This window comes from Pyrus communis, chromosome 17, assembly GCF_963583255.1.
Source record: "Pyrus communis chromosome 17, drPyrComm1.1, whole genome shotgun sequence".
In the NCBI taxonomy this organism is placed as follows: Eukaryota; Viridiplantae; Streptophyta; class Magnoliopsida; order Rosales; family Rosaceae; genus Pyrus; species Pyrus communis.
Genome location: NC_084819.1, coordinates 4,204,409 through 4,217,405, shown reverse-complemented (window position 1 = coordinate 4,217,405; position 12,997 = coordinate 4,204,409). Strand labels below are relative to the sequence as shown.

Below are 12,997 nucleotides of genomic sequence, written 5' to 3'. Positions count from 1 at the left end.
AACGCAATAAAACGATAAATTTTGCATGATAAATTATAGGTATTGGTGGTTAACAAATTGGGTTTAAGTTTAGGATTATTTTATACGACACAAACACGATACATTTATGGTAAATGAATATTAGAGTATGTAATGCATTATAACAGTTATTTAGTATTACAGTTTAATAGTATTCCTCTTCATTTGTAAGTGAGAGATCTTACATTCGAATTTTAAAAATAGAGAGTTCGCATGGATGAGTTTAGCCCCAAGCCTAGAAAGGTAATTTTATTTTTAATTTTTAAAAGGGGACTAGCTGGTGGCTTCGTTACAGCAGTCTACCCTTCTAGAGGTTGAGAAGACTCACAGAGGCATTTCGGCCTCTCTTTGGAAAGTTAATTGACTATGTTATTGGGTAGTTTGATCGAGCTCAATCAGTTGGGGATGATTGTCAGACAGACGAATTGGAAACACAACTTTTTCAATTTTGTTTTTTAAATTGTAGAATTATGTCAAATCGAATCACAATTTCTCAAATTCAAAAGTTTTAGAATATTCAAATTCGGAGTAATCACGGAAATTTTGAAACATGATTTAGAAATTCATATCTTTTGCAAGTTTTTTAATATTCTTGAATTTTTTCGTACTTACAAATTTATTGTTATTTCTCAATATTTGGTATACCGTATATGCTTACATATAAATCCAGTTTATTTTGTGATATATGCTTTTCATTTTTAATATATAAGTGTATGATTGGCATAAAAACAATAAACAAAGTGCATTCAAAATTAACAATAAAATACAAAACTTGATTGCAAAACATAATTTTGGTAAATAAATATAAAAAACCGGAATATTTTGGAAAGTTACATACTCTTTTTGGATAAATATTCGATTTTTTCTTTTTGTTTGCAGCCTTCCTAAGATGTTATGTAATACATTGTTTGGTCAAACAAATGCCTTTTGGTGTAAGATAAAAAGAAAAATGATTGGATTAGTGATTTAGTGGGAATTGGTGACGGTGAGATGTATTTTCTTTAGGGTTGCTGCGTGAGCCATGAGTTTGTATTGAAGTGTGACATATAATATGCTCACATGTGTGATGTGTGCAATTTCTTTTTACAAAAGGAATTTCTAACTTCGAAAACAATTAATATTGACCACCCCTAATCCTAATTCTAGACGAATTTGGATCCTATCCGAATTCAAATTATGGAAATCTTAGGATCCTTATATTCTAACCGTTTATTGTACATCGTATGGTTAATTTTTATTTAAAATTAAACACAAATAGTACCTAATGAAAACTGACCGCACGATATACTATGAACAACTAAAATATAATGATCATACGATTCTCACAAAGAAAATCCGGAGAAAATCCTCATCCTCTAATCTTAATGCTGATGCAAATTCAAATCTTTTGCACTCAAAGCTCTTTGTGACTTTTCTGGTCTATGTCAGGGTTTGCCACTTATCAACTACTAACTCTACACTTAAACGCTCTTTAACTCACTTTAAAACACACGAGGAAAAGAAAACATAAAACCAACCCATGGGAAAATTTCTAGTTCTTCACTGTCAAGCACGGGCAGTGGTCATGTCAATAATTTCATGTTTGACATATTTCCCTACTTTTGGTTTTGAAGAAATGCATAGACCAACCAACCTACATTTTAACATCTTCCCATCATCAACCCAAAAAATAAGTAAAGAAACCCATTTCCATATTCCATATGCAAAATAATATTGCATTAAGGGAGTGAATCCACTCTTTTTGTGAGCATGCAGGGTCAGATAAGAATGCAAGGGCTTGTTTGGTGGGGCAGTTGGAACATATGTTATGACCAATTAAAATGGAATTGAGTTCACTCCGTTGTTTATTATATCAAACTGTGAGATAAACTAGATTATACATGATGAGTTATGAATCTAGAATAAAGTGGACTATTTAACTTATCCTATTACATAGATTACAAGTATTGTTTTACAAAGCCCAACCTATCCTTGATGCCTATTCCTATCTAGCCCACCAAAAGAGCCCTAAGAGGCTAAGAGTATAAAAAGAAAGTCCTTTTGTGATTCCCTAATATTAGTGGGATATATATATATATATATATATATATATATTGTATTTTTCATGTAAGTTTATGAATATATAGATAAATTTGTGAAATTTTATCATGTCAGTTGCATTGTGAGGATATGTTCATGACACCTTGTAATTGCATGCCTAATTAGCCCAATAAAAAAAGTCTTTTGCAAGGTATCATTCGAGTTGCATTGCGAGGATAAGTTCATGACAAGAAATGGCATTGTAATTGCATGACTTTCAACTTCAGCTCAATCTCTACCCTCCAAAACCAAATTGAATTCCATGGCTGTCTATTTATACCGATCGTTTTTCCCCTCTTCACTGAAGGCGCTCCGAGATGTTATCAAGACAAGAAATGATTCCCTTCCATTGGAGAGAGAGGTGACAAGCCTCTTGAGTAATAACAAAATAGTTGATTCTGCAACTCTAGAGCCATAAGAAAGTTGTCGTTGAGAATTTCCGAGATGCAAGCCCTCTGCAACCTTGCCTCTGGAGAGCATGGTTGGAAAGTTAAGTTTTAATAAATGATGACAACTCTGGTAACGAGAAGAGAAGGAAGAAGTCCTAAGGCAAGCAGGAGTTTAAGGTGTTTGAGTTTAATATCAAGTAAGAGTGCTATTATATTAAACTCAAACACCTGAAACCCTGTCGCTAATGCTGCTTGCCTTAGGACTTCTTCCTTCTCCTCTCGTTGCCTTGTCATCATTTATTAAAATTTCAACTTTCCAACCATGCTCCTCAGAGGCAAGGTCGCAAAGGGAGTTTGCATCTTGGAAATTCTCTCTCCTATGGCTCTAGAATTTCAGAATCTAAAAATAGCACTCTTACTTGATATTAAACTCAAACACCTTAAACCCTGTCGCTAATGCTGCTTGCTTCAAACTAAAAGCTTTAACAAGCGTGGAACCAGGGCAGCATGAGCTGCTTGACAATTTTAAACCAAAGAAACTAGGTATGGCACACTGCTCAGCTCTAATAAATTGAACAAACAATCTTAATTACGTATTCAGCTCCAATAAATTGAACAAACAATCTTAATTACGTATTGAGCAAAAGATATTTATCAACTCGGCTGAGGTGAGGGATCAAAAATTTTCACACGCTCTTTTAATATTATTTATAAATTAAATGGTTTTGTAAAACGAAACAGAAAATTACTAACTAGAAAATTACAAACAAAAAAAAAAGGAAAACTGTGATTTAGAAGGATCAATAAGGTTTTGTTGTTGTAGTTTTTGTTAAAAAGTGAAAGACGGTTGCAGTTCTAATTCTATTAAAACTGTGATTTTTATAAATCCTAATACATTATTAATCGTATTACTTGCAAAACAAGGATAAATAATCATGAGAATTATAATCCCGGACCCAATTTATATCCTCATATCTTCTTCTCCAACAAATAAAGATCCACAATTCCTACTCCAACCGCCACCCAACAGAGGGGGACATAATTTGAATTTGAGATTTAGAGATGAAGAATCTGGCCAGGGTTCTGAAATTAGCAACACCAGGCAGCATTGTTTCTTTTCCTGCACTGACAAGGGTGGTTGGTGTCGCTCCTCCTCCGCAATTCCACCTCGCAACAAGATTCATAGCGTCCAAGGTGGCCGACGCCGCCGCTAAGCCTCAGATTATGGCTTCCTCCTACTCCTCCTCCTCCTACAGTGACCCGTGCCTCGATATTTTTTTCAAGGTGCGACCACCACCACCAGAATCTGCCGCCCATACTTCCCACACTGACACTGCCCTCATCAACTCTCTCGAGCAACAGCTCCCACTCGCCTGGTCCCACAACCCCCTCACCACCCTCAAGCTTATCTCCAACCTCTCCACAAATCACTTCTATCCGGAAGCCTCGTCCGCGGCCACGTCTTGGCTCCACCGCAACCACCCCAGAACTCTGGCGCATAACCTTGACTCTTTCGGGGGATTGTACTCCATTGTCGAGATTCTCTACAGCCTTCTCCTTCCGCAGGGCCAGCAAGAGACGGAGGTGGAGGAGATGGAGGAGAAACACCGCCAGAGATACGACCGCGATCCGCATTACAAGTCCTTGCACGACCGCGCTATGGATATTTTCGTGGAGCGGCTCAAGTCCGATATTCAAAAGATGCAGCAGAACAAGCTGGAACTCAAGCCTTCTGATTATTTAACTGATGACGACGATCATGACGAGGATGATTCTCAGGAACATGATTCTGTTATACGTCCTATTGATGCTGATGCTTTTGCTGATCTCTACGTCTCCGAGGCCGCAGACTGTTTCCTCACCACATTCCCCTCCGACGCCCATGCCCTCCGCGCCATTGCGCTTCGCGAAAGCACTGCCAGGCGGTTCTTCCCTTTGGTGTCACAATCGCAACAACCAGATCAATCATCAAAGGAGGATGATCAGTGGGAGCGGCTGAGGAAGGAGTTCTTGGTGCCCTTGCAGAAGTACTACAAGCGTCAGGGCAGGTTCAACCCGAGACGGTGGGGTGTGGATATTAAATATTTGGAGCAGGTGAAAGCCTCAGCAGCAACAGCAAGCAAAGGCAATTTAAGCTGCTTCATAGAGCCCGATGCTTTGCTTCCACATTTTATCATACGATATTTGCAAGATGCGAATGTTGGGGAGGCGGCTGAGCTTCAGTGGAATGCATTGCTGCGCAAGCACAAGGAGGGTGGCAAATTCAGAAACTGCTTCGCTGTATGTAACATGGACAGAATTATGGGCGGGGCTAGGGAATTGACGGCGAGTTTGGGACTTTTTGTGAGTGAACTGAATGAAGAGCCGGCCTGGAAAGGAAAGCTGATCAGTTCCGCTCCTCTTCCGGCTGCTGCCGGGGACGACCACGCTCTGTTATTTCGTCTTCCTCATCTGTATTCAGTACCCTGCAACGATGGCCTAAGGTCTAAATTATCTTTTTTGATGGGAATGGACGGCTGCCTGGTAGTTCATTTGCCAAAGGTGTTTGATTTGATTCTCCAAGTGACTGTCAATGAGAATTTGAAGCCAGATCAGATGATCCAAAAGCTCTTTATCTTCAACGACAACATGGGCTCTGATTTTTTTGATGGCGCGGCCTGGGAGACTCAGTACGAGGCCATAAGAACCATGTTTAAGGACAAAGGGTATGGGGATGATGCGGTGCCTCACATTCTGTTTTGGGATATTTGGTGCTGGGAAATGCCTTCCATCGCTTTGCCTCGTCCAGGGGTGACGCTATTGCGTGGCTGGTCTAATGATTTGGTCAGGTCCTTCTTGGAGAATGGTGGGGATATTGGCCTGCACCATGTCATGGAAGCAGCCTTCTCGGACGAACAGTTTCAAGCTCTTGCTGTTGTGGATTGATTTGCTCACTTGCTCATCGTGGACTCTGTTGGCAACTTGGCATTGTCATTGGGTTGATGCTCTATGTTCCGTTCGCATTCATCATCTCTTACTTGACATAATTTCCTGATCTCTCCCTCTTAGTTGTTTCTTTGCTTGCTAGCTACCAGAATTTTCTGCTCTGAATTTGAAAACTATTTGATATATTATGTATTTGAGTATCCCCTAAATTATAATATATGGATGATTGAGTATTATGGATTCATTTACTGAAATTAAGCTTATTATTCAGTTTTTAATTTTACTTATAATCTTTAGTTAGGGATGTTATTCCTTTCTTTGTTACAAGTTTGGACCAAATTAGTTAAGGAGCCTTTGCCATTTGTTATTCGGTTTTTAATTAAGCTCATTCATTCAGAGGAAACGAAGCCATTGCCATTTGTTTCGTATAGCTTCCCTTCGATCTTCAAACGGAATGGGAATTAGATGTACGTACAAAAGGGTCTAAATCACTTGAGAATGTGGAAGCATCACAACTTTTTTGGTTAAATACATCACGAGATGCTTTCCCATATTTTCCGCATTCAGTTCTAGCTAGAAGTAATACAAGAGAAAGAGATAGAAATGGACTCCTGGACAGAAAAAGAATGAGATTGTTCCCTGAGAGTGCTCTTGCTACGGTTAAGCGATCTTCGGATAATTCCTTGACGCTATATTTTGCTCAGCTGCAATGGGATTTAGAATACGAGTTTGTTGTGTTTGAGAACTTGTGCTCAACTCCGGGGTTGGTTCATCGTGTTTTTTCTTTCTGGTACTTACTGTCATATTAGCACGATTATCTACAAGTTAGTTAATCACCTACTTATTATTTTGTGCCATCACAAATCTGCAATTCAAGGAGACTTTTGCCAAGGAGGGTATCTACATCTCAAATTAAACAGTTCAAACAAAATCTCAACATCGACAGGATGCCGACGATGCTGTTACAATGTAAATTGCTTTTACTGGTGTGGTTTATCTCATTTAAGTTATAATGGTACCACAACTTTAATCCAATTGGAACGATGTTCTCTCAATTAAAAATATGTTACCATTTGTCCCTTAACTAACCAAAATGTATAACTATGGTTTTTTTCGTCAACTCCATCAGAACTTCCATTAAAATGAGCCATGTTGGAAGAACATTACTAAAATTGGGTTAAAGTTGAAGAACTATTGTTTCAATTGAGCTAAAGTTGAGGAATCATTTCTCCTATTAAGGTTAAAGTTGAGAGACCATTGTTACAATTTTCTCATCTAAGGGGGTGTAGTCAAACTAAGATTTTAAAGGATTTTAAAAATGATAGATTTTATAGGAATTAAGAGGATTAAAGACTCTTATAAAATTAATATGGATTTTAAAGAATTTGAATGAATTGTGGTAGATTGTGGTGGAAGGATTTGAAATCCTAGGAGTGGGATTGGATTCTTTTTGGTCTTGGTTATAGCTCTCAAATCCCACAAAATCCACAACTTATTGAAATCCTCCAAAATCTTAATTTTTGAATACACTTAGATTTGAATGAATTTTAAAATCATTTAAAATCTTTTAATTGACTACACCTAGATTTGAATGGATTCTAAAATCCTTTAAAATCTTTTAATTGACTACACTAGGATTTTAAAGTCTTTTAAAATCCTCTCAAATCCGAGTTTGACTACACCATTTAATTTAGCCTCATGTGCATGGCATCTAATTCATTTTGAGGTAATAATTCTCAACTTAGGAACATTTAATCTCCAAATTTAAATTCCGATAAATAATGAAAAATAACACAACCAACCCATTCTTGTCAACGACTTTCACCACAACTCCTTTTTATCTTCATCATTGACCAATTAGGTTGTCTAATACCATCGTTTGGCATCATGAAAATTTGGAAATGAAAATAAATAGTGGTAGCAGGTAGGAAGAAAAAAAATGGAAGAATTAAATGAGTAAAGTGAATTTTTGTGGATTTTAACAAATACATGTTATTTAGTACTACGGTCTAGTAGTATTCTTTTTTACTTGTAAGGGAGATGTCTTAGATTCAATTCTCGTCAAAAACGAATTTGAACCACATTATTACTAGCTTATTGTGGCTTAACCCAATTATAAAAGATTTTTTTTTTGTTTGTTTTTGAATATGAACCATTGGATCAAGTCCAATTATGATAGTTGAACGATCAAGAAGTAACAGTTGGCATCTGAAAAGGTGTTCGACAAAACTGTCAACAATGGGTCCCAACCGCTGTAGCTTTGTCATGTACAGGCTAGTTTGGTGAGTTAGTGCGGTGAGAGTGGGCACAAGACATGCGTGTTTAAGCGCATTAACGGGCCACTTTTTGATTCCTGGCTCAAATTTTGGGTAGAGTCTAGCTCAAAACCAATTTTTCTTTCCATCCCTTATTTTAGCCCAATTTTTAGAAAAGCTTTGAGGGTTTCAAAGCTTAAAATTTAAGATTTAATCCAATTATTGTGAATGATCTTTGTATAAATAATATCAAATATATTAGAAAAATTCCCATAGCATTTTTAATCTTGAATTTCAGCATGTTCATCCAAACAACAAGAACATTCCAGATATTCCTGGATTAGCCCCTCCTGCAATAACTCGAAAGTTACTGTGGAATCCTTACCGAGGAGAGATCAAAATGGACCATGTCATGGGATTGCCAAGATGGTTCGTGCTCAAATGAACGTTAGCTTTTACCCCGTTTTATGGAGCAGATACAGAAGCTATATCCCGGTAAGTTTTGCTCAGAAGGCCGGCTGATTTTCGAGAAAGCCAGTCTCACTACTGTTGTTGTTCCTTCGTTGTGTTATTGGCTTCAGTTGCACGAGATGTGTATTATCATTGTTTCTTCCTCTGACTGTATACAAGGTGTATTTTAGGATGTATTGGTTCTCATACATTATTTACCCTTTGGTTGTATTTGTAGTCACTTTTTACTGAATCTTTGTTTGGTAAATTATTTCATGTACCAAATTAATTTTCAAATTTCAAAGTGAATTTTGATTTTCGTAGATTGAATGCATCTATGTCAGAAGTTGATGTGATAGTAATATACAACAATAAAATGATAAGATTTTGCATGATAAATTATAGGTATTGGAGGTTAACAAATTGGGTTTAAGTTTAGGATTATTTCATACGATGCAAACACGATACATTTATGGTAAATGAATATTAGAGTATGTAATGCATTATAACAGTCATTTAGTATTACAGTCTAGTAGTATTCCTCTTTATTTGTAAGTGAGAGATCTTACATTCGAATTTTAAAAATAAAGAGTTCGCATAGATGAGTTGAGCTCCAAGCCTAGAAAGGTAATTTTATTTTTTATTTTTAAAAGGGAATCAGCTGGTAGCTTCGTCACAGCAGTCTATCCTTTTGAGGGGTTAGGAAGACTCACAGAGACATTTCGGCCTCTTTGGAAAGTTAATTGACTGTGTTATTGGGTAGTTTGATTGAGTTCAATCAGTTGGGGGTGATTGTCAGACGGACGAATTGGTAACACAATGTTTTCAAATTTTTTTTTTTTTTAAATTGTAGAATTAAGTTAGATTGGATCACAATTTTCAAATTCGAAAGTTTTAGAATATTCAAATTCGGAGTAATCTCGGAAATTTTGAAACATGATTTAGAAATTCATTTCTTTTACAAGTTTTTTAATATTTTCAAACCTTTTCATACTTGCAAATTTATTGTTATTTCTCAATATTTGGTATACCGTATATGCTTATATATAAGTTCATTTTATTTTGCCATATATGCTTTTCATTTTTAATATATAAGTGTATGATTAACATAAAAACAATAAACAAATTGCATTCAAAATTAACAATAAAATACAAAACTTGATTGCAAAATATGATTTTTGTAAATAAATATAAAAAACCGGAATATTTTGGAACGTTTCATACTCTTTTTGGATAAATATTATTCGATTTTTTCTTTTGGTTTGCAGCCTTCCTAAGATGTTATGTATACATGGTTTGGTCAAACAAATGCCTTTGTAAGATAAAAAGAAAAATGATTGGATTAGTGACTTAGTGGGAATGGGAGATGGTGAGATGTATTTTCTTTTTGGTTGCTGCATGTCAGCATGTGCCATGAGTTATGTATTGAATTGTGACATATAATACGCTCACATGTGTGATGTGTGCAATTTCTTTTTATAAAAGGAATTTCTAACTTAGAAAACAATTAACATTGACCACCCCTAATCCTAATTCTAGACGGATTTGGATTCTATCTGAATCCAAATTGTGAGAATTTTAAGGATTCTTACATCCTAACCGTTTATCGTACATCGTGAGGTTAATTTGTTATTTAAAATTAACACAAATAGTACCTAATGAAAGCTAGCCGCTTGATGTACGGTGAACGAATAAAATGTAAGGATCCCTATGATCACCACAAAGAAAATCCAGAGAGGATCCTCATCCTCTAATCTTAATGCTAATGAGAATTCAAATCTTTTGCACTCAAAGCTCTTTGTGACTTTTCTGTTGTCTGTGTCAGGGTTTGACACTTGTTAATTGCTAACTCTACACTTAAACGCTCTTAACTCACTTTTTTTTTTTTTTTTTTTTTAACAAACGATATTAGTTACACTAAGGGAAAGGAGTTGTGCTTAGTTTCACAATGAGCTAGCAATAATGTGGTTTAACTTCGCCTTTGGCGGGGTTTTTTTTAGATATAGACCCTTACAACTCTTATTTCCTAGATAAAAACCCACATAATTCTAAACATCCAAATAAAATCTAAATTTGAAAAAGCCTACCAAATAGAAAAGTAATTGACCTATTATTACAAAATATTTACACCTTGTGCCACAATATTCAAATCAATAAATATTATTACTTACCTTAATTATAATGAACAAATAATTATTGGACATACTATTACCCCTAACATATATATATTACCCCTAACATATATATATATATATATATATATATATATATATATATATGTATACACACACACACATATATACATACATACATTCAAAAGTATATCATACTACTAAAAGTTCAATATACATATAATTTACCTATATGTATATAGTATTACTATACGTTCAAATATATATGCGTAGTACTAACATATATGTTAAAAAAATTATTATATGTAATTAATTTACCTATTTGTAAATTATTGATCATCAAATAATAGATTTTGTAGGGAAATTAGTATTAAATAAAATAATATTGCTTTTGTAATATCTCACATCGCCCAGGGGAGTGGATCCTCTAAACTTTATATGTATATTCTCATCTCTACCTAGCACGAGGCCTTTTGGGAGCTCACCGGCTTCGGATTCCATAGGAACTCCGAAGTTAAGCAAGTTCGCGTGAAAGCAATCCCATGATGGGTGACCCACTGGAAAGTTCTCGTGTGAGTTCGTAGAAACAAAACCGTGAGGGCATGGTTGGGGCCCAAAGCGGACAATATCGTGCTACGGTGGAGTCGAGCCCGGGATGTGGTGGGGGCCTGGGTTGGGATGGGTGATCCATTAGGAAGTTCTCGTGTGAGTTCCTAGAAACAAAACCGTGAGGGCATAGAAACAAAACCGTGAGGGCGTGGTTGGGGCCTAAAGCGGACAATATCATGCTACGGTGGAGTTGAGCTTGGGATGTGGAGGGGGCTTGGGCCGGGATGTGACAATTTTATTATGTAGGTAAATTATTTTGCATGTATTGGGTTTGTTTATTATGTAGGTAAATTATTTTAGGAATCTAACATTTTAAAATTTTAATAGTAGGTGCACTATTTGAATCAAATAACATTTTTTTAAGGTAAATTATTTTGCATGAAATTTTACATATATTAGTCATTTTTTTTATATATGTGTGTGAAATAATTTACTTACATTAATATGTAAAATATAATTTTAGTGACTTAATTAAGCATGTCAATATATTAGACATGTTTTATTGTTATTATATATTAGGCAATGAATTTATAACAAATCCAATCTTTGGCCGGATGTGTGTTGACGAGGATGTCGGGCCCCTAAGGAGGAGGTGGATTGTAACATCCCATATCGCCTAGAGGAGTGGATCCTCTAAGCCTTATATGTATATTCCCATCTCTACCTAGCACGAGGCCTTTTAGGAGTTCATTGGCTTCGGATTCCATAGGAACTCCGAAGTTAAGCGAGTTCGTGTGAAAGCAATCCCAGGATGGGTGACCCATTGGGAAGTTCTCGTGTGAGTTTGTAGAAACAAGACCGTGAGGGCGTGGTTGGGGCCTAAAACGGACAATATCGTGCTACGGTGGAGTCGAGCCCAGGATGTGGTAGAGGCCTGGGCTGGGATGGGTGACCCATTGGGAAGTTCTCGTGTGAGTTCCTAGAAACAAAACCGTGAAGGCATAGAAACAAAACCGTGAGGGCGTGGCTGGGGCCCAAAGCGGACAATATCGTGCTACGGTGAAATCGAGCTTGGAATGTGGTGGGGGCCTGGGCCGGGATGTGACAATTTATTATGTAGGTAAATTATTTTGCATGTATTGGTTTGTTTATTATGTAGGTAAATTATTTCAGGAATCTAACAATTTAAAATTTTAATAGTAGGTGCCCTATTTGAATCAAATAACATTTTTTTAAGGTAAATTATTTTGCATGAAATTTTACATATATTAGTCATTTCTTTTTTTATATATGTGGGTTGACACACCCCGACCGGGATCGGAGCGTGCTGGCCGTCACACGAAGGTGACGTAGCCATGTGCACGTGCGGAAGCCAATAAAGTAATAATATAAAAGTACGAATAATTAAAAACTAGCATACAAAGTCCTAAGACAAGTGCTAGCATAAGTGTAATACAAATTCAGAGCAAGACTACAGCAGTCCAAAAGAAAAGTTGCGATAAAAGTACACCCGAAGGTGACCCTACGCTGGTGAGTATCTGTCAGAAATGCCGGACAAGCCCTCTGGGAAACCATCGAAACTGCTAATCAACTAGAACCTGGAGGGGCGCAAAACAAAAGCGTGAGTGGGCAAAAACCAATCTCTTTGAAAACCATTTAGCAAAATACATTCTAACCCCTCGTCGTAAAACCTGTATACTTCCCAGAAAATAAACATATATACGTATGTATAGATATGCCAATCATGCTCAAGGGTATGCCAATCATCCTCAACAATGTGCCATGTCAAAGCCTCATAATGATATGCAAGTGCTCAGGTATAAATCAAATCAATAGCATAACATCTGGCAGCCGGAGTCACCTAACGTGACCTGTACGGCTGTATATAGAGCTCAAATCTCAAAACTCAATAACTGAACCTGCCCACGAGTCGGAACCACCTAAAGTGGTCTGTACGACAGGCTTGGGTGTAACATATATATACGCTCTAGTGCTACGATCACGTGAAGGCTGTGCGAATAATCGCGGGTCACCTACGAGTCGGAACCACCTAAAGTGGTTTGTACGACAGGACTGTGCACCTAACTTGGATCCAAGCTGAGCGTGTGGTGCGGGAGATGAACATCACGTGAAGGACTGTGCCCTACTCTGGGCGGGAACACTAGCACCGGGGGTGCAGGTTATGAGCTCTCTAATCATC

General features: G+C 36.8%; 1 protein-coding gene across 1 annotated transcript; it reads left to right on the top strand.

Annotated features, from left to right (window-relative positions):
• Positions 1-3,548: 3,548 nt before the first annotated feature.
• Positions 3,549-5,411, top strand: LOC137723278 (uncharacterized). The gene has a single exon (XM_068462434.1). The coding sequence runs from the start codon at positions 3,549-3,551 to the stop codon at positions 5,409-5,411; it is 1,863 nt and encodes a 620-aa protein (XP_068318535.1).
• The last annotated feature ends 7,586 nt before the right edge of the window (positions 5,412-12,997 follow it).

What these genes read in the sequence shown, in the direction of transcription:
- LOC137723278 (XM_068462434.1), top strand. Translation starts at nt 3,549, where the DNA reads ATGAAGAATCTGGCCAGGGTTCTGAAATTAGCAACACCAGGCAGCATT.